At 58.2% G+C, this 20222-nt stretch overlaps 2 protein-coding genes across 7 annotated transcripts; one reads left to right on the forward strand and one right to left on the reverse strand.

Moving 5' to 3' along the window:
• Positions 1-6226, forward strand: NEIL1 (nei like DNA glycosylase 1). Of its 2 annotated transcripts, XM_004421830.3 has the most exons (10): positions 2-227; positions 1180-1636; positions 3564-3683; positions 3777-3840; positions 4134-4233; positions 4647-4774; positions 5135-5162; positions 5348-5409; positions 5580-5745; positions 5923-6226. In XM_004421830.3, the coding sequence occupies exons 2-10, from the start codon at positions 1203-1205 to the stop codon at positions 5991-5993; spliced, it is 1173 nt and encodes a 390-aa protein (XP_004421887.1). In that variant the 5' UTR covers positions 2-227; positions 1180-1202; the 3' UTR covers positions 5994-6226. The 2 variants fall into 2 exon arrangements, with proteins under 2 accessions (XP_087284853.1, XP_004421887.1); XM_087428727.1 differs by lacking the exons at positions 4134-4233; positions 4647-4774 and having other exon boundaries at positions 1-227.
• Positions 6227-6773: 547 nt separating this feature from the next.
• MAN2C1 (mannosidase alpha class 2C member 1) lies at positions 6774-20181 on the reverse strand. 5 transcript variants are annotated; one of them, XM_004421832.3, is made up of 26 exons: positions 18087-20181; positions 17687-17812; positions 17123-17246; positions 15889-15959; positions 14617-14794; positions 14126-14315; positions 12667-12773; positions 12373-12483; positions 11916-12008; positions 11673-11789; positions 11352-11447; positions 11109-11254; positions 10628-10751; positions 10133-10254; positions 9921-10006; positions 9639-9794; positions 9335-9432; positions 9065-9159; positions 8705-8809; positions 8447-8603; positions 8193-8336; positions 7717-7826; positions 7532-7611; positions 7254-7402; positions 7063-7172; positions 6774-6986 (listed from the first exon to the last, which is right to left on the reverse strand). In XM_004421832.3, the coding sequence occupies exons 1-26, from the start codon at positions 18185-18187 to the stop codon at positions 6860-6862; spliced, it is 3123 nt and encodes a 1040-aa protein (XP_004421889.1). In that variant the 5' UTR covers positions 18188-20181; the 3' UTR covers positions 6774-6859. The 5 variants fall into 5 exon arrangements, with proteins under 5 accessions (XP_004421889.1, XP_087284851.1, XP_087284850.1 ...); XM_087428725.1 differs by having other exon boundaries at positions 14126-14342; XM_087428724.1 differs by having other exon boundaries at positions 8429-8603; positions 9921-10254.
• Positions 20182-20222: the final 41 nt, after the last annotated feature.

Raw genomic sequence — 20222 nt, forward strand, 5'->3', positions numbered from 1 at the left:
GAAGCGGGCCGCAGAGCGCCCGCCCCTCGCGAAATTAGGAATCTAGACATGCACCCTTCCCGAAAAACAAACTCTTTCTGGTGCCAGGCCCCAGGCGGCGCTGAGGTGGGGAACGGGGGTAAAGGAGTCGGCCCTGGCTAAATGCCCCCCCTCTGCTCGACACACACCTTCGCCTTCGATCCCGCAACGTCCTGGGGGGAGAGGAAAGTGACAAACTACCAGACCAGGTGAGGGGGCGAGGGTGAGGGGGTGGAGTATGCTAACCTCGGACCGAGGCGCTGACGTGGGCATTTCCTAGCCCCCCCCCGCCCCCCACTATGGGCTGGAGCTCGGGGAGCATTTCCTGGCGCCCCTGTCCTCCTGCCTCAGAGCCATGTGGACCTGGCTCCAGCACCTGGAGATGTACCTGGAGACACCTGCACTCCCTCCTCCTTGTCCTGGCTCCCGTGGGACCAGAGGGTGGTGGCTGAGCCTCCCAGCGTTAGTTTTCCCAGCTCCCGTCTCCCAGGCGGGGTCAGGTTCATTGTCTCATCCCGGTGGCAACAGATGCAGGCCTGGTTCTCTGCGGAGGTGGGGGGGGGCGTGCTGGAGGGCTGTGATGAAAGAGCAGAGCTTCCACTCTGGGGTGGGAGTGGAGGTAGAGGTGAATAACAGACAGTAAGATAATTTCAGATCCTGGGAGTACCATGAGGAAAAGAAAACGTGGGTATGGGTGTGGGTGGAGGGATGCTACCTTAGATAGGGTGGTCAGGGAGGGCCTCTCTCAAGTGTTCCCAGACTGAGGGGACAGCAGGGGCGAAGGTGTGAGGGTGAGAAGAAGAGCAATGTGTTTGGAGCAAGTGAGTGAGGGGGACCCTGGGAGGATATGAGATGACAGTATGGGCCCAGGAAGGATCTAGACTTTATTCTAAAAGTAGTAAGGGTTCGTGGAAGCCCATGGAAGGTGTTAATGATCAAGACAGAGTCACACTTACCCAGCCTGAGCTCCCCTGTGCCCTGGGCTTTCCCAGCATTTTCAGGTGGGGGTCAGGGGCTGTGGCCAGGCCAGCTGACTTTCCTGCCAACACCAGCTGGCCATGGCCCCCTCTGACCCTCAGGGTTCTCCTCTGTAAAATGGGGGTGGTAATTCTTACCTCACAAGGTGTGCTGGCCCAACCTGCTGTCATCCTCCCCCGACAGGGCCTGGCCACCCCTCCCACAGAATGCCTGAGGGCCCTGAGCTGCATCTGGCCAGCCACTTTGTGAACGAGGCCTGCGGGGGGCTGGTGTTTGGTGGGTGTGTGGAGAAGTCACCTGTCAGCCGCAACCCTGAGGTGCCCTTTGAGAGCAGTGCCTACCGCATCTCAGCCTCGGCCCGTGGCAAGGAGCTGCGCCTGACACTGAGCCCCCTGCCTGGTGCCCGGCCCCCACGGGAGCCACTGGCCCTCGTCTTCCGCTTTGGCATGTCCGGCTCCTTCCAGCTGGCGCCCAGTGATGCACTGCCACCGCATGCCCATCTGCGCTTTTACACAGCTCCACCTGGTCCCCGACTCGCCCTCTGCTTCGTCGACATCCGCCGCTTCGGCCACTGGGACCTCGGGGGCGAGTGGCAGCCAGGCCGCGGGCCGTGTGTCTTGCTGGAGTACGAGCAGTTCAGGTAGGGCCAGCACCAGCTGTGATGAACACAGTCCTGGGCTCCGGGCCTGGCTCTGTTCATGCCTCTGATGGCCAATGAGGGGCGAGTCCCAGCCCCTTCTGGGCCTCAGTCCCTTCATCTCAGTCCCTTGGACAGTGGACCAAGACACTGTCCTTTCCTGGGGACAGCTCCCTGAGCTAACGGATGTGGAAACTCAAAACTGATGTGGGAGGGGCTGGGGGCAAGAGGTGGATGGGTAGGCCTGCCTCGAGGACGTGGCTGTTAGTGTCAGAGCTGGGCTCAGATCAGTATCTCACACTGCTCCTTGGTGCCTTCAGCAGGCTAAGAAGAAAGGTGGAGGAGCTTTAACAACATGATAAGGAGGGAGGCTGAGCAGGAAGGAATTGCTTCAAGGGGGTGGAGAGAGGACTACCTAAGGACAAGGTTTCTGAATCAGGTTTTGTGGTCTCCTACATTCTGCCTGCCCACTGGTCTGTGTCCCGTGGTCTCCTCTGTGACTGTCTCCTGCTTGTGGGAGGGGTAACAGCCCCACCTGGGATGTGACGCAGGTCACATAAGATGGCAGTGTCAGCCACTTCCCTTCCTCTAAAGAGGGAACGTGTCTGAGCCTCTGCTTCGTGCCAGGCCCCATTCTAGGTGTTGGGGTACAGCAGCAATCGAGGTGGATGTGGTCCCTGCTCCCACAGAGCTCAAGCTCAGGTAGGGCAGGAGGAACAAGGACACAGACTAGATGCATTCACATAGACACCTGCCTGAAGGAAATCCAAGAGGCAGAGGATGACTTTTGGCCGGGGAGTGGTGGGACATCAGGGAAGGCCCCTCGAGGAGGTGGCGTTGGAGCTGAGGCCTGCCTGATGGGGAGGAGCCAGCCATGCAGGGCTCTAGAGGAAAAGCATTCTAACTGACAAGAGTCGCAAACGCAAAGGCCTGAGTGGACTTGGCAAACCTGCCCTTCCTTGGGGACCGCGCGCCTTCGGTGGGCCTGTAGGAGACTTGGCTGCATGTTGGGGTGGGTCAGGGCGTTGAGGGCAGCTGACTCCTGGCCTTCCCAGGTGTGACCCAAGTGCACGCCCAGGGGAACGTCTGTGTCTGCCGCGGTCCTGGATTCCTCCACCTCACCGCTCCCGAGGAGTCGTACCACAACTCAACTCTTTGCCAGTGGGCTCTGAGGTTTCTCTCACGTGACGAGCGTTTCAATGTTTTCTTGGTCCTCCAGCTGGGAAGGCTATAGGCCACCAGGCTAATCTTCCACTCTTGACCCCAGAACTCTTCTTCTGGCCCTATTTCACATGCTCCTCAGGCCCATCACTGAGTCAGTCTTGCTGTGACCATTTTCCACAAAGAACCAAGATGCATTTCCTCTTCATGGTGGGGAGGAGACCCATGACCCTTTGAGTGGGGTGGGGCTGCTGGGGCACTCACCAGCCAGGACTTGCCCCTGCGCACCTGCTGCACAGAGCCAGTACCAGCCTCCTCGAAGATCTTCAGGGTCTTGAGAGGAGTTGACCCCGCCAATGTCAAATCCTCACATCTAACCAACCAGAAGTCCTGGGCATGGAGTTCCAGACTGCGGGCACACCTGAGGACCTGTGACCACCTTGTTCTCAAAAATATCTTGAGTCTGAGGCACTTTGGTGATAGATACACAACATGTAGACTCATGTGCGTGCCCTTGAACACAATGCTGTTGATTGGAATTTTTCACCTTTCGTAATGAATTAAAATTCCATATTGTTGTTCCCATTTAACAGATAGGAACACTGAGGTTCCTGCTGCCAAAATAGCACTGAGGCTGGGAAATGGGGAACTGGGACTACCAGTTTCCTTCCTTTTGAACCTAGGAACAGGTTCCCCCCATCCCATGCAAGGTGGGGGACAGGGGGTGGGCAGAATGGGTCTCATGTGCCCCATGGCTGTGTCCCTACAGGGAGAATGTGTTACGAAACCTAGCCAACAAGGCCTTTGACCGGCCCATCTGCGAGGCCCTCTTAGACCAGAGGTTCTTCAATGGCATTGGCAACTATCTGCGGGCAGAGATTCTGTACCGGTCAGCAGGCAGGCCAAGGGCCCAAGGGCTGGGGTGGGCTGGGTGCGCCCAAATTCCCCACTGCTTAGCATGGCTCCCCCCACCCCACTGCAGGCTGAGGATACCGCCCTTCGAGAAGGCCCGCACGGTTCTGGAAGCACTGCAGCAGCGCAGGCCGGTGAGGGTGCAGGGAGGGATGTGCACACACCTGTCGCTGCAGGCCAACAAGTGGATGGGCTGGGCCAGGTCTCTCCAGCTTAGCTCAAGCAGGTCCTTTCTGGGCTTCAGGCCTCCGTTTCCCTTTCTCTACAATACTGTATATGTGTGTGCGGGGGGCGGGGGGGGTGGTGCAGATAAACCGTCTCTGAGTCCTGCCAGGCTCAGAGGGGGTCTGCTCCCTGGAGGGTCAGCTGCCTCTGGGTGACCCTGCCTCATGCTGACAGCCAGGTCCTGCCCCTGCCCCTTCTCCAGAGCCCAGAGCTGACCCTGAGCCAGAAGATCAGGGCCAAGCTGCAGAACCCGGACCTGCTGGAGCTGTGCCACTCGGTGCCCAAGGAAGTGGTCCAGCTGGGTGAGGCCCGCGAGGCAAAGATGGCCAACTGCCTCTGCTTCAGCATGTTGTGTAACCCTGGGACAGTTGCTGCCCCTCTCTGGTCCTAGTTTCCTGCCTAGTGAATGAAGTTTGTAGACCTAGTTGTTGCTAAATGGACTAGGCCTCCTCACTTGTCAGGTGTGTATGTTCTCCAAGCTACCCAAGAGGCAGGCAGGGCAAGGATTCTTAACTCTGCTCTAGATAGGAAAGCCATGGCCCAGAGTGGGGAAGACACCAACCTGAGGTCACACAGCTGGAGAAGGGAGAGCCTTGGCCCCCTGACTCAGTCCATCAGCTTGTACAGCTGAGGTCTGGGCCAGGTCTGACCAGGCTCCCCCTCCTCTCAGCCTGAGTCCGCCCTCTGATCTCCGCCTGGTTCCTCTGTCCCACAGGGGGCAAAGGCTACGGGCCGGAGAGCGGGGAGGAGGACTTTGCTGCCTTTCAAGCCTGGCTGCGGTGCTATGGCATGCCGGGCATGAGCTCCCTCCAGGACCGGCATGGCCGTACCATCTGGTTCCAGGTTTGGGCCCTAATGCTCACACAGGGTGGAGAGACCTGGGTCACAGGAGAGCAGGAGCTGGGGACACTCAGGGCCCATCTAGGCCCCCAAGGGTCACACTGTCCCTGAGGTCTAGGCCTTCCCTATGCTACCCCTCGCCTCCTGAGTCCCAGGGTTCCAGGGTTCCAGCTATTGGAGCAGCCCACGGCAGGGTGGCCTGTTGATGTTGGCTCTGGCCTGGCAGGGGGTGGGGCAGTCAGAGAGGCTTCCTAGGGGAGGAGCTACACTGATCTGGAAGGACAGGTGTGAGTTCTGCCTCTCCAAGGAAAACTACCCTGCCCCAACCAGGCTGATTCCAGAATTCTCCTCATTCCATTTTAGGGGGATCCTGGACCTCTGGCACCCAAAGGTAAGCTGCTCTTAATGTAATAAGCTAAGAGAGCCGAAAGGACTAGCTGCCTGCAAGGGCTACAGCACCCTTCTCCATCCCAGTCCCCACTCCAACCCCGGAGTCACCAAGAGTGGGAGAGTGGGAGTCTGGAGAAAGGGGGCCGAGGCCGTAGGGCCCTGTACCCCAGTGTCAGTGTCCTGCAGGGGGCAAGTCCCGCAAGAAGAAATCCAAGGGAGCGCAGCAGGGTCCTGAGGACAGAACGGCGGTATGGCTCCCTGCTCCCCCTCCTCCCTGCACTGTTCCTCCCTGGCTGTACATCCCAGGCCAGGCTTTTGGGCAGCTGCCTTCCATTGACAATGGGGGGCAATGGTGGGTCCTAACCAACCTCTGAACTGCTCTCTGAGTCCTTCACGGACCTGTCTCTCCTCCACCCAGGACCCTCCACCCCCAAGCAAGGCCCCTTCCAGGACACGAAGGGCACGGAGAGGCCTTCCTGAGCAAACTAAAGCCCAGCAGCCCAAGGCGACTAGCCTCCAACAGGACCCAGAAGCGCCCCCAGTCTCTGAGAAAGGGAAGAGGAAAGGGCGACCGGCAACCTCAGGTGGGCCTTCCTCAGCATCCTCTGGGGAGGGAAGGGGTATCACTGAAATGGGCTCTCCAGGAGAGGAAGGGACAGCAGTGCAGGTGGGAGGAACGTGTGGAGAAAGGCGGGAGGGAGGCTGTCTGGGCAGTCCTTAGCCTGGGGTCTGAGCTGCCACCTCACTTGTCCTCCTCCCAGGCCGCCGCAGACGCCAGAAGACCAAGGCTGACACCCCATCCTTGGAGCCTGAAAGGACCTCAGCCTCTTAGCAGGAGGGTCTCTTTGCTTGCATCCACCCTTCCTGCTTCCTTGCCCTGGATCTGGGGGCCTGTGTGCCTTCCTAGAAGCAGGCAGTGGTTGAAGGGGGCTGGATGACCCTGGCCTTGTGGCTGTTCCCTGCACAACTATGATGTTTTTAATAGTACCCCACCTTCCCCATTTTTTAAGCTGATGTGAAAAATGCTGTATTTTTTATAAACTGATAAACTTGAACTTCTTGGCACTTCTTGGGCTGGCTTCAGAAAAGGTCTGGGATGGCCAAGTTGGGAGGGCCACCTCCTCAGCAAGACAAACTGAGCCCCACCGCAGTCCTCAAGGCCCTGGCTCTCAGAGGACCATCTGTCTCTGCAGGGACAGCCCCACACAGAGGTGGTGCAGAGGCCCTGGCCCCCGCAGCCCAGGCTCCATAGTGCCTGCAGTCCAGGATTCCTCAGGGCCTGTGGCTGCTCCCCCTGCCTGGCCCTGACTAGTCAGTGCTCCTCTCCTAGTGGGGCCCAGCCAGAACCCACCAGTCCCAGGCCTGCTGCCTGCTGACACAGGGGAGGAGCTTCTTATCTCAAGGTCTCTTAGCCTGCTTGTGGTCACCAGTATCCCCCATCTCTCTCATGGGGGCTGCAACCCGGACCCTGCACACACACATAACCTTAGATCTTGGCCCTGACCCCAAATGCCTGGGAAAAAGCCTTCTGCCCTCAAAGCCTGAGGGTGGGCCCTGAGGGGAGCGAGCATGGGCTACCAGCAGCGTTCCTGAGCCAAGGATTTATTGTTCAAGAGGTGACATCCTTGCTTCAGGCTGGGGAAGCAGAAATGAGGAGCCCCCAAAGCCTTCCACAAACAAAGCCCCGCCCTCAGGGACTCAGTCCGGTGGGGGCTGCAGCACGAGCAACAGGGACCGCACTTGGAAGGGAGAAAAGGTGAGCTTCAGGCGGGCGTCCTGAAGGGGCAGGTGGCCAGCAGGGTCGCGCCGCTCCAGGAGGTCGCAGCTGGAGAACAGGCGGAGCCATGAGGGCCCCGCGAGCGCAGGACTCCCACTCCCACCCCACACCGCGCCCTACTCACAGGACGGCCTCCTGAACGGGCAGCGACGTGTGCAGCCAGCAGTCGACGTGGCCGCCGTGGGCCTCGTACAGCCTCAGGACCAGCGTACGGCCCTGGGGGCTGGTCTCAGCCTGCGGAGGGAGGCGGGCGGTGGGCGGGGCAACGGGTGGGCCCAGCCCGGGATCCCGCCCCCGGCGTGCCCCGCCCCTTGCCTGCTTGACCGTCTCCAGCACCACCGCGGGCGAGGACACCGAGAAGGCGCTCCAGGAGGCGGCGGGCGCAGGGCCCGGGGCGGGCAGCGCCAGCAGGGGGAAGTTGAGGCTGTAGGCAGCACGGATAACGCCAGCATCCTGGAAGGAGCCTGGGCGCGGACCACAAAGGGATGCGTTGTGGAAAATGGGAGTGGGGGGCGCGGGGCTGCCGCAGTTCTCCCCACTAACTGTTGGAAACCGAGGCTCAGAGGGCAGAGGCGTCGGGGCGCGGTACTCACCCTCGTGCGGCATCAGCGCGTAGGTGAACTCGTGGCGCCCCATGTCAGCAGTGGCATCGGGGGCCTTAGGCGCTCGCAAGCTGGGGTGGGGAGAGTGGTATGGGCGGGGTTGAAGCTGCTGGAGTTGTGACCCAGGAAGACCCTCGCCCCCTGCCAGCCCCAGGCCCGGCGGGCACCCCACTCACAGGGAGAGGCTGAGGACGCTGCCTCGCACCGACGCGCCGTACTTGGAGTCGTTCAGCAGGGCCAGCCCGAAGCCGTGCTCCGACAGATCCATCCAGCGGTGAGCCCACACCTGCAGGGCAGAGCCAGACCCCTCGGTGGCCCTGCCTCCTCCCAGTGCTCCAGAGCTCCTGCCACTAGAGTGAGGGCAAGCTCTGGGACCACAGGGTTGAACTCCAGCTCTCAGGATAGGAGGCCCTGGGCACACAATCCAATCCGTCTCAGCCCCAGTTCCTCACTGTGAAATGGGGATCCAGTACTTACCCCGCCAGCTGGGCCTGAGTATCAAACTAAACAAAGCATTTAGCACAATGCCTGGCATATGTTTGGAACCAGCAAATATTGATCCTCCTCCTCCTCCTCCACCTCACCCCATACCACCAATCAGTCTCCTCCAGCCAGGGAGGATCCAAACCCCCTACCCAGCCCCATGTCAGACCTCAAATCGAGCCCAGTCCCAAGAGGTGTTGTAGTGGGTGGGCCGCTGCAGATGCCCGAACTGGACCTCATAGGTGGCCTGGGGGCTCCGCACGCGGGCAGGGAACTCCACCTTCAGGAACTTGTGGGCCTCGTGCCAGTGCACCTGGGTGGAGGTGGGGGGTGAGGGGAGGGACAGACACACACAGGCCTGGGGCTGGCCCCTCCTCACCAACCACACCTGGGGAAGATACCCACCACTCTACCCCCTGCTACCTCGGTGTGGAAGCGGACATAGGGGCAGCCAACATCCAGCACGACCTCCTGGCTGAGCCGACTGTTGGCGCTGATCTGTAGCAGGAACCAGGCGCTGCCCCGCATGCCGCCCTCAGTGCCCACCGCCAAGGTCCCTGCCTGGCCCAGCACTGGCTTCCTGCGGGATAGAAGTGGGAGGGGCTGAGCCAGGGCAGGCTGGTGGAGGGGGCCCAATAGACCTGTATTCCCACTGCCCCACCAAGTCCTGCCCACCCGCACCGTGTCTCTAGGTGGTAGTCCATGACATCCCACGCGTCCCAGTACAGGGGAACATCATCAAACAGCACAAACTGGTTCCCCACGGCGCCCTCAGCAATGGCCTCCCTGGAAGGACACGGGGATTGGTGCTTTACAACTCGATGACCTTGATCTCTCCAGCTGCGCAAGGTGGGGTGGGGCAGGGTGAGTAGGCCCAGGGAACAGGGACTCCTAGCCCAGCCTGCCCTGTTCCATTAGTGGGTCCCAGCCCAGAGCCACAGTGGGCTCCTATGGGCAGTGCTGTGGCCAGGGGACAAGGGAACAGGGTCTGGGATCCACGGGAGAGGGCAGGGATGGGAGAGGGCAATGAGGGGTTGGCACCTGCCAGAGGCCACCAGCACCAGGGATGTCAGGCAGCCAGTCGGGTCCAGCCTCACCCGGATGATGCCGTTGTCCAGAGTCACAGAACCATCAGTCTTGGTGGGAGGGGGCCTTGAACGTGAGTCTGCAGGGTCTTCCCACAACCAACAGCACCCCACCCCAGCCCCGGCCCTGCCTCACCACTTGCTCCAGGCTGGGGAGCTCAGAACTCCCATGTTGTTAAGGATGGCCCAGGATAGCCCCCACCCCACGAGACGTGCCAGGGCTCACCTCTTGCACCACGAACACAGGCTGCTGGGGCAGCACGGGCTGCAGTGAGGTGGGGGCAGGAGCAGGAGCATAGCCAATGCTGGGCACAGTCACCAGGGCTGGGGATGAGGCCTGGACATCAGTGCAGGCTCCCTGACCTTCCAGGAGCCTCGCTTGGGTGGTGGGGGCATTGGGGGTGGATACTACTACTGCTACTATCCAGCCTGGGGCACCCCAGGACAGAGATCCCCAGGGGAGTGTCTCCACCTCTCGGTCTGGCCTTGATCCCTCCTGCTGCAGTGGCAGCCCTTCTCCCAGCTCATACCTAGGCTGTGGGCTCCGCCAGGCCTGGGCAGGGCCAACACTTCAGTGCGCTTCCAGGGCAGCGTGTTGACAATGAGGAGGCCCTCGGGACCTGGCTCCCCAGCACACAGGGCTGCGGCTGCAGCGCTGAGCAGTGTGTTGCCATGGGAACGGATGTCTGAGGAAAGACTGGTTGCTCATGGGTGGGCAAGTGGTCTGGGATGACCCCTGAGTCCCCCACAGGGGACACTCTGGGCTCAGCCCTGGGTGTTGTAGAGAGCTGCGGGAATGCTGTCAGCCTAACCTTCGTAGTGGCACATGGCTTCCTCTGCCACCAGCTGGATGCAGCTTCCAGTCACCACGTCATGGAACTGGTTCAGGAGCAGGAGCCTGCAAGGGCCAAGGGCAGGGATGGGGGAGACAGGGAGGGTGGGACAAATGAACGCTGGGAGGGGCAGGCACAGAGGCGTCTGGGGTGAGGTCAGGTGGGTGGCAGGAGGCAGAAGCCGGGCTGACCTCCAGAGGTCCTGCAGCTGGGCTGCCGGGTAAAGGAATTGGGCACTGCGGGCCAGGGCCAGGCTGCTGAGCAGTTCCACATCGTGCAGGATCCGCTCACACTCCCGGTTCCCCTTCTTGATCTGAGTCCAGGGTGGGGGGATCAGTCTAGAGTCTGCTCAAGTGTCCCAGGACACACACCTTCAGAGCCCTCCCTGCCTCAGAACCCCTGATGGCTCCCCCAGGGCTGCCTGGATAAAGCCTCTTGTGAGTGACCTGTCCCAAATACCTCCCTCCTCTCCCCTCACTCCGAGCCCCTCCTCCTTCAGGGATCCTCAGTCCTGCCTTCTCCAGGCCCCTGATCCACCCAGCTCTCGCACTTCTCTCCTCTCAGCTCCTACTTGGAACACGAGCCTCTTCCCCCAGGTCTGGGCAGGCTCTGACCCCTGCTGCCTTCTCTGATCCTCTGCAGATCAAGGGCACCCTCCCTGCTCGGCTGGACAACCAGCTCCTGACCTGGGCGTGGGTGGTGTAGGTGCCGTTGTGCAGCTCCAGGAAGAGCTCCCCGACCCACGTGCACAGCTGCCCCGAGTCGCTCTCCAGCGCTGAGAAGAGTCGCCCAGGAGAAGACAGCTGCACCCTGAGGGAGACCACCGCCTGGGTCTCCCAGCCTTGGGGGGCCGTACGGCTCACCTTTCCTCCAGGCCAGAGCAGACAAGAGATCCAGCCATGACAGAAAGGAGCCACCTCAGAAAGCTCCTTGTCCACACAAAGCCAGTTCTGGACAACCTAGGAGAGTTCTCTCTCTGCTGGGTGTAAGGCCCTTCCCACCCACAGCTTTTCCCCCACCCCACCCCCAAGGTAGAAGTTGGGAGGAGCCAAAGATTGGAGCAGAGCAAGGCCCAGTGGAGGGGCTGGGCCCAGTGTTTGAGCAGAAAGAAGGGCTCAAGGCAAGGGCTGAGTGAGCACTGAGGGCTGCTGGCGGCCCAGGCCTGACCTGGGCAGCCCATCTGTGTTGCGCAGCCGCTTCAAGCGGTCCACCATGCTCTGGGTGGGGCCGCCACCACCATCCCCAAAGCCGAAGAGAAAAGCACTGTGGTTAGTCCGTCCCTTGTCCCGGTTTTTGGCCACGGTCTTCAGCACCTGGACAGGCAGGGGGAGGTCAGCATGGGTCAGCCTATGACGGGATACCCAGGCTCTCCAGCCTCCCCCCCACCTCAGCCCCTAGGTAGCCTCTCACCTCTTCCACACTGCCCTGCATTCCATATGAGTCACCGGGTGGGAAGTGGGCTAGCACACGAGAGCCATCCAGCCCCTCCCAGAAAAAGGTATGGTGCTGCAGTCAGGGAGACAGGGCCAGAGAGAGAGGCCAGAGTCAGGGCTGAGGTAGAGCTCGGCCTTCCAGACCTGCCCCAGCCTGTGTGACCCCAGGGGAGGCATGCCCTCTCTGAGTGGAGGTTGGGTGGTCTGCCCAGGACGCCACAATAAGCCTGGGGAGAGATGAATGGGCCAGGTGGGGACCCAGGCCCACTATGACCCTGAGCCCCTGGGGCCTGCTTACCGGGAAGGAGTTCACCAAGTTCCAGCTCAGTTTTTGGGTCAGGAAGTGCCTGATGCCACAGCTGCGCATGATCTGGGGGAGCTGTGCTGAGTAGCCAAACGTGTCGGGCAGCCAGAACTGCGGGGAGAAGGGCCTGTGGGCACGGGAACCAGGGCTCTTGGTGGGGCAGCCCCAGCCTCAGCCCTCGTCACTCAGGTCAAGCTCAGCCCCGTCTGCCGACAAGCGCGGCAGCTCCCAGCCTACCTCGGAGCACATTTTCCCAAACTCCTGCCGGAAGAAGTTCTGGCCCTGCAGGAACTGCCTCACCATGGCCTCTCCACTGGGAAGGTTCCCATCCTGGCAGTAAGGGAGGAGAGAAGCAGCCAGGGTCAGCACCAGACGGGGAACAGGCAGGAGCTCAGTCCCACCCCACCCCCTCAGGAGAAGCCAGAAGCCTGACACAGGGGTTACCGCCAGCGCCCAGGCAGTATCCATCTGTCTGTCTGCCGGAGGGGAGGTTCCCGGGTCTGGGTCATGTAGACAGCCTGTCACACGCTTGAGACCCTCCTCCCCCCTTGGCATCCCAGGCCTTGGGATTCCAGGGACTAATGAGGGCTGCCACAAAGCGGAGGTGAAGGGCCTGCAGAAAGTCGCCAGCAAAGCGGAGGAAGGAAGGCCATGACAGTATGGCCTGAGGCTGAGGGGTGCAGACTGCACTTACCATCTCCACCCAAGTGCCCCCCACGGGCACAAACTGCCCACGGCAGGCAAACTCCTGGAGCCGGGCATGCAGGCCAGGGTAGAGGCTCTTCACCCACTCGAGCTGCTGTGCCTGTGGGCAGGTGGGGCGGGAGCTGGGCCAGGAGCCATGAGGACCCCACCCAGGGCCGAGTATCTGGGGCCCAGTAGGCAGCTAGGGTAGGGAAGAGCCCTGACTCTCTGGCCTGAGAAGCCCTCGGAACCTCACCCTCAGACCCATTGGGCTTCAGGTGCCCCCACACACTGTCCCTCTGACCTGGGAGCAGACAAAGATGAACTCAGGGTTCTGCTCCATGAGCTGCACGGCTGTCACCCAGCTCCGCGCACATTTCCGCACAGTCTCCTTGAAGGGCCAAAGCCAGGCTAGACGGGGAACGGGGTGGAGGGAGAGGGTGGAGGGTGAGCAGCAAGGTCCCCAGCTCCTCAAAGATCTCCAGCCTCACCCCTGCCTCCCGGCACCCTGACCAGGCCAAGCCTGGGCCTCCAGAGGGTCATCCCAGCCCTCCTCCCATCCCAGGCCCTTTTCCCTGAGGCATCCCTCCGGAGCTGTCACTTCAAATCATCCTGCAAGGTGGGAGTGATGGGGGGAGGAGGCCCACAGGGCTATCAGGTCAATTTTAAGGTCAGGAGATAGAGGCCCTAGGCCCTGGAATAGCCTCACCCTGAAGTTTAGAGAGCCCCAGAGAGGATCCTGTAAGAGGCAGCAGGGGTTAACCCTTCCCCTGCACACGGTGGATAGCCCAGAACAGAGGGCACGGCTGCCTGGGATGGGCCTGCCTGGGCCAGCCATCCTGTGTGAGGCGTGACAGCCTCTCCTGACCTCTGGGCCTCAGTCCCTTCCTTACCAGCCTGGAATCCCCCCTTTCCCCACCCTCACACCCCGTGGCTCAGAAACTTTAGCTGCATCAGACTCAATACCTTGGGGAGCTTGTTAAAAATGTGGATTTCCCATAAGCCTCACAAACACTGCAACTCATCAGGTTCAATTCTGATCTCCTGATCTTCCCTAGGAAACCTCCCCCTGTGCTTGAGCCCCCACCCATCTCAGTTACTCCCACGTCACTCCTCTCTGAGGACTTGGGCACCCTTGTCAAACTCTTCCTCATTCTCACTCAGTTCAAAGGTCACCTCCTCCACGAAGCCTCTCTTGAATCCCCCTGACCCAGCAGGGTTAAAGCACCTCTTCTGGGCTCCCCAGACCCCTAGGCTTCCCTCCATTGTGGCACCAACTGTGCTTGCCTATTCAGTGATCATCAGTCTCTACAATCCTACCCCCTAGTATCTAGCTTGGGGCCACAAGGGGCATCAGATTATTTATTTTTTTTGCTGAGGAAGATTCTCCCAGAGCTAACATCTGTTGCCAATCTTCCTCTTTTTTTGTACGTGAGCCACCACCACAGCATGGCCACTGACAGATGAGTGGTGTAGGTCTGCGCCCAGGAACCAAACCCAGGCTGCCAAAGCAGAGCACATTGAACTTAACCACTAGGCCACCAGGGCTGGCCCTGGGGCATCAGATTTTGTTGAAAGAATAAATGAAGCCACACCTAGCAAAGCCCACAGTCCAGTCCTCTTGCCCCATTTTACAGATGGGGAAAATTGAGGTCCAAGAGGGGCAAGAACTTGCTAAGGAGCACGCAGTGCTTCCAGGGCACAGCCAGGCCTTCAAGGGCACTCCTGCCTCCCCAAGCCAACCCGGCCAGCTGCTGCCCTACCTGTATCAATGTGGCAGTGCCCCATGGCATGGATGGTATGTTGGCTTTCACCTCCGCATTGGCCAAAGAACTTGGAGGCCAGGGCCTGAGCCACTGGGAAGGTCTCGGGCTGGGCAGGGTCACACATGTTCACGATCTGGTTGGCTGTGTACAGGGCCTGGAAGCTGCGCTGGTTGTCCTCCCCGAGGCCCTGCAGCAGGGTTCTGCCCCTTAATCCCTGTCTCGAGCAAGCAGAGTCTACAAAACTGGCCGATCTCCCAAGGGTTCTCAGCAGAGCTCCTCCCTACCTCCAACCTCTTGCTCCTGCTGGTCCCCCTGCTCAGCACTGTCTACCTCCTCCCCTTTACATAGGGAAATCCTCTCAACACTCAGGCAGGCAGAACCACTCTCCCTATTCTGGATTCCCAGATTCCCAACTATCTGACCCAATAAACAATCTTTCTGGAGCAGGGCTCTGGAGAGTGACCGGGTGGGGTAGGGTTGTCAAATACCTTGGCCATGCCCAGCAGTAGCTCCAGATCCACCAAGAGCTTGTGGACATCTCGGTGGAACACGGCCAGCTCAGCCCGGCTCACCTGGAACATCTTCTCTGGGTCAGGGGCTGCGATCATGGTTCCCTTCCCGGCCCCCAGGAGCCCATTGCAGGCTACTTCCACATACAGGGTCAGGCTACAAACGTGGGGAGGCAGCCTCAGGTCAAGGGACTGGCAGAGGACTCTGGGGGCTTGGGGAGGGAGGACCAAGGAGGATCATCTAGCTGACGCCTCCCCATTCGTCTCCAGGATCCACCACCCAGAGGATCCCACCACGCGCATTTGCGAGAGGGTCACGGTAGAAACACCAGACGGAAGCCACGTTCTATGGATGAGCGTTCTGCCTCGGCTGGGGAGAATAAGTAGCCAAGTTTGGAACCGTGTGAATTATGCTGCTATTTAGCCTTTTATTCCAAAGCTGTCTTGACAAAGCACTCCCCTGGTCTCAGAGCCCTCTTTACATATTATAAACATGTTTGGATCTCCCAGATCCCATCTTTCAGAGCAAAGATCCATCAGCCAACAGCAATGGGCCACTCCTGGGAGCAGCTTGGTGGGCTGTGTGCTCTTCCCCTCAGTCTTCAGAGAGCAAACACCGCTTCCTTGCGGAGCCTTCCCTGACCCTCCTCCCACCCTTCTCCCAAGTATGGACCAGATTTCTCATATTGAGCTCCCAGTGTTTTCTTTCAGAGCCCTCATCAGTTTTGTAATTATATAGGTAGATATGAGTCTCCCTTGCTGTCAAAGACCACATTACTCACCATCACAGTCCCCATGTCTGGAAGCACTGGACACACAGTGTTCAAGAAATATTATAAAATAAAATAACGTCTAAGAAGAGTTTTTAACGGTGTCATAAAATGCCCATGTCATAATATAGAATGAAAAAAATTAGGATGCGAAATAGCAAAGAAATACAATCTCAACTAGTAAACACTACACCTGAAAGAATTCCTGAGATGAATGATGAGATGTTAATAACAGTCATCTCTAGGTGGTGGGATAATGGGAGTTATTTACCTCTTTGTGCTTTTCTGTATTTACCACAAGAAGGCAAACATTGTTATAGTCAGGAAAAAAAATCCTGCTTTTTGAAAACAAACTATGGGATTTGAGGATGGCTGTGTTGAAGGTGGGTTTCTGAGATCACTCTGGGCCTCAGCTCCTCCTCCTCCACTGGCGCCCCCACCGCCACAGCACTGGTCACCCAGGGCACAGGGACTCACTCACCTCCGGGGGTCTCCTTCCCCCAGCCTGTCAGTCAGGATGTAGCTGGTCTTCTCCCCCTCTTTGGTCAAACCCTGGTGGCGAGTGGAGTGAAAAACACAAGGCCTGAGGCTTTTGGACAGTTCAGGAGAAGCACAAGCTAAGGGAGGCTTATACGCGGGGTCTCCAGCTCTGGCTCTTCTCAGGCAAGGCCGGGATTGACAAATCAGGGAACCATGGAAGCAGGTGCCCCAACCCTGGCAGCCAGCACCACGACCACCAAATGGTACCTGTTTACCATCAGAAAAGCCCCTGGCCTTATGGGAAGGGTCTTAGGCAGGCACCAGGGGACGTGGGCGTGGCTTCTGGTCACCTCTGTACCCCTGAATAACTATCTGAAGGGAAACTCTATGAAGTCAGGGACAGGTTTGCCCCATTCTCTGCTGTATCCCCAGTGCTCAGCACAGGGCCTGGCCCAGAGAAGGCACTCAGGATACATCTGCTGAGCCAACGGAGGGAGGGAGGGGTTTGCCATCTGTCCGTACGGGAAGAACGGTCCTAACCTGCAACAGTGAGTTAGTCCAATTGGAATGGAAGCTGTGTAAACCTGAGCAACGGAACTATATATCTCTATATATCTCAGTTTCTTAATCTGTAAATGGGCATAAAGACTCACCACACAGGATTAAAAAGATTAAATGTGATATGGTTGGACACATAAACAAGACACTTAATAGTGGTTATACCTGGGGAATTGGGGTTGGGATGGTAGGGAGAGATCCATTCCTTCAGGGGAAGAGGACTTAAATTTTTACTTTATACTATCTAGAACTGTGTCAAAGTTTCCCCTTATAAGCATATATTTCATATAATAAAAAGTAGTTTATTAAAAAATTTAAAAAGTGATATGGTCTGCAAAGCCACTAGTCTGGCACCTGGCACCTAATAGAGAGTTAATACGTGCATCTGTTGTACTTAATATTATTATATTTGATTACTAACTATTTTCAGCCCAGAATGGGAAGGTGGTCAGTCAGTGGCAGGGTTGGTTTAGCACAAATTACGCTGAGACCCATCAGCCATCCTTTCAACTTCCCAGTATGAGAGGGACCAATTACACAGGGGCCCCAGTGGCAACTTCCCCAGTTCCTGAAATCTGGATACCACTCTGCAGGCAGAGCCACTCAGCTGTGGCTTCTCCAGAGACCAGGGCTGAAATGCGGCCATAACTGTCTGTCCCTAGGGCAGGGCTGCTCACCTGGACAGGTTCCCCATCGCGCCACACCAGGCCTTCTCCATCGCTTTCCCAGCGAAGGTGAACTTCCTGGCCCACCCACGCCTCCGGGATGGTCAGCTCCACTCGGAACCAACAGGTCCACCATCTGCAAGAGAGCCACTCAGATGGGCCTAGGGATCGAAGCCCTGTCCTTTCGACATATTTCCTTGGATGAAGGGTCAGCAGGGGCTTGAGACTCTCCAAGCATCTGCAGCATCACAAGGTAGTCAGCTTTGATGCACAAGAAAGCAGCAACGCGGTGTCCAGCAAGAAAGGAAAGGAGGCAGAGGAGTCAGGGGTCCGTGCCCCGTCCTCGAGTGCCCTTCCTAAGAGGGGTCCAGGGTCTGGGAGAAGGGGGGAACTGAAAACTCCCACGAAGACCGAGGGACCAGGGAGCTGTTCCCAGCAGAGGGTGCTGCTCTGCCCCAAGTGGCTGCCGAGGGCAGAGGGCCGACACTGGAGGTGTGGCCCTTGGAGGAGGGGAGCAAGCCCGGAGGGGAACTCTCCCTTGGCCCGGGGCCCCGCCCCGCTCTGGGCGTTACCCACGTGGGTCCGAAGCTGTCGCCGACCTGCGCGGGGCGGAAGTCCTGCTGGACCGCCTCCTGGTAGGGAAGCCTCTCGGGAGTCAGGAAGCTGGAGAGCGCGGCCAGCGGGCAGCTGTCCCCGAAGAGCCTGGGCGGGAGGGGCCGGTGGGCGCGCGCTCGAAGCCGCTCCCTTACCGCCCCGGGGCCAGCCGGCGGGTGGGGACGCGCTTTCCCGCGATCCACCGCCGAGAGGGCTGCCCCCCAGCACAGCCTCCCCCAACCCCTCCTCCCGGGCCCCTGCCCTGTCCGCCGCGGGCACTTTGTCCCTCGGCCCGGGTGGCCGCAGCTTGGGTTTCCGCCCGGAAGGCAAAGCTGAGGCGCGCGGATGCGTCCTGCCGGCGCCCTGGGCGAGGGGGCCACACCTGCCGCGGAGGTTACAGTCGGTAAAGTAGAGCGGCGACACGAATTTCTCCACTCGCTCCAGCGTAGTGCGCCAGTGCTTCAGGGCCGGCGCCGCCGCCATCGCCGCCCGCCCACTCCTCTCCCCGGAAGGCCACGGGCGCTGCCGGCGCGGTCCACGGCCTGGAACCAAAGGTTCCGGCGTCCAGGGCGCCTTCCAGCCCCGGGCAGCTTTTCTTGGAACACCGGCGGCGCTGAAGCCCCGCGGCTGGGAACTTGGAGCAGGAACTGAAAGCCAGAGCCGCGCTGCCGAGGCTGTCCTCGATCCCGGCCGAGCTGGTGGGCCACTGGGCAGATCCCTACATAAAATGGGAAGCTTGCCGCTTAGACTCTCCGAAAGCTCCGGGCCAGAGACAGGGGACTGTTAGGCACGACGGGCGGAAGGCTCGGCTGCTGCAAACGCAGGTCACCCCGCTTGAGAGCCAGCGACGGGAACCCTCGTGCCCTCCAGTCCCAGCCCGACCTCCGGCTCTGGCTGTCTCAAAAAGCCTCTCGCTGCTTAACGTGCGTGGAAAGAGCGCCAGGGACGGGTGCTTTCCAACCGATCGGCGGGCATGGTGTTCAACAGGGAGGGCTCTGCACCCCAGTGACCTCCGCTCCTCTACAATATATTTATGTATGTGGCTGATCGTCGCCCATCACCAGCAAGTCTGGAAAGATTTTGATTCGAGATGGCAGATCACAGCATAGCATTCAAGATCCTAACAGAATAATGTATTTCACCACACAAGACTGAGGAGTTCCGAGAAGCCATGCCAGAAACACCACCAATTTCAGCCTCACATTACCCTAGCAGTCCATTGGCAGCTTTCTTTCCCTCCTAGGATTGCCAGGGAGTCCTTGTCTATGAAATCATTAGGAAGAAAAATAGATACACATTAACCCTGATATTTTAATGGAAATACTGACCAAATCAAGTATACAACATTTCATATGCAGATCACGCAGAAAAGTGACTAAGTACAGAATAACAAACATAAAGATAACTTGCTGCTATGATACAGGCTGGGTTTAGAGCTTGGAGCTCAGATGTCAGAAGGCAGGAGGAATAAAAATGCTGCTTGTGAAAATCTCAGCTGTAGGTGAAGCTCCCCCTTTTTTTGGTTGCACTGGTGGTTGGGTTTTTCTCGTGAACTGGCTCTAAAACCCCATCCTGACCTGCACGCAGGTGCCCTGGACAAAACCCTGTGCAGGTACACCAACAGCTGGGGCCTCCCCTGGTCAGGCCCCATCAACATGCCCCATAAATCCAAGTCAAGATGATCTTTCTTGAGCGAGCAGAGGGCATTAGATGAGTTATCGCTAGGAAAACGTGAAGATGTTTCCCCGCAAACAGTAAGTATCACATTACCCCCAAGCTAGGCACTGCCCCAGCTTCCTCCCAGAATCTCCCCCCACAAGGCTCTTTTGCCACCCTTCACTTTTGGATTCAGAGTCTCCCGGCCCCAAATCTCCCTCGTCCACCCACCCCCACAACAAGAGTCTAAAATCAGAGAAGTCTACCATGTGTTTTGAAAGTCTGGAAGCCAAACAATTTGTGGTTTTTTGGCGGTGGTGATGGTGACTTTTAATTAAAAAGCAAACAAAACCACACAAAATACTGTTGGTTACTTTACAACTAAGACTAGGGTAATGGTTGCTGGAGAAAAATGCACCAGAGTACTGGGAGGGGCTCAGCTGGTCTTTGCTCAGAAAGCCCAGGCTGACTACATATAAAAATCCTAATCACTCATGTTTAAATGTCTGCCAGTTTAAATTTATGTAATTAAAAAAATATATACAGACATTTCATTTGTGGTTGCGAATGAAATGTATCAAATCTTCTCCCTCCCAACCCCATTTATACCACATACCTCATAACACATTTCTTTTAAATCCTGGTTTGGTATTTAAGTTGTTCACCCCCATTTACAAGAAGGGTAAGAAAAAATATAGAGAAATACAAACTACATAGATGGACAACTTAGCCAAATATAGAATATTTCCAAACAGTTGAAATAAGGGGAAAAAACATGTACTAAAAGAATGAAGTATTCTATTTTAAAAATTTGGAATATTTTGATTTGGGACAAGTACAATTGATTGCTAGTTAAAGCAAA

Source organism: Ceratotherium simum, chromosome 3 (assembly GCF_057802395.1).
Source record: "Ceratotherium simum simum isolate JZ-2026a chromosome 3, ASM5780239v1, whole genome shotgun sequence".
NCBI classification, from domain to species: Eukaryota; Metazoa; Chordata; class Mammalia; order Perissodactyla; family Rhinocerotidae; genus Ceratotherium; species Ceratotherium simum.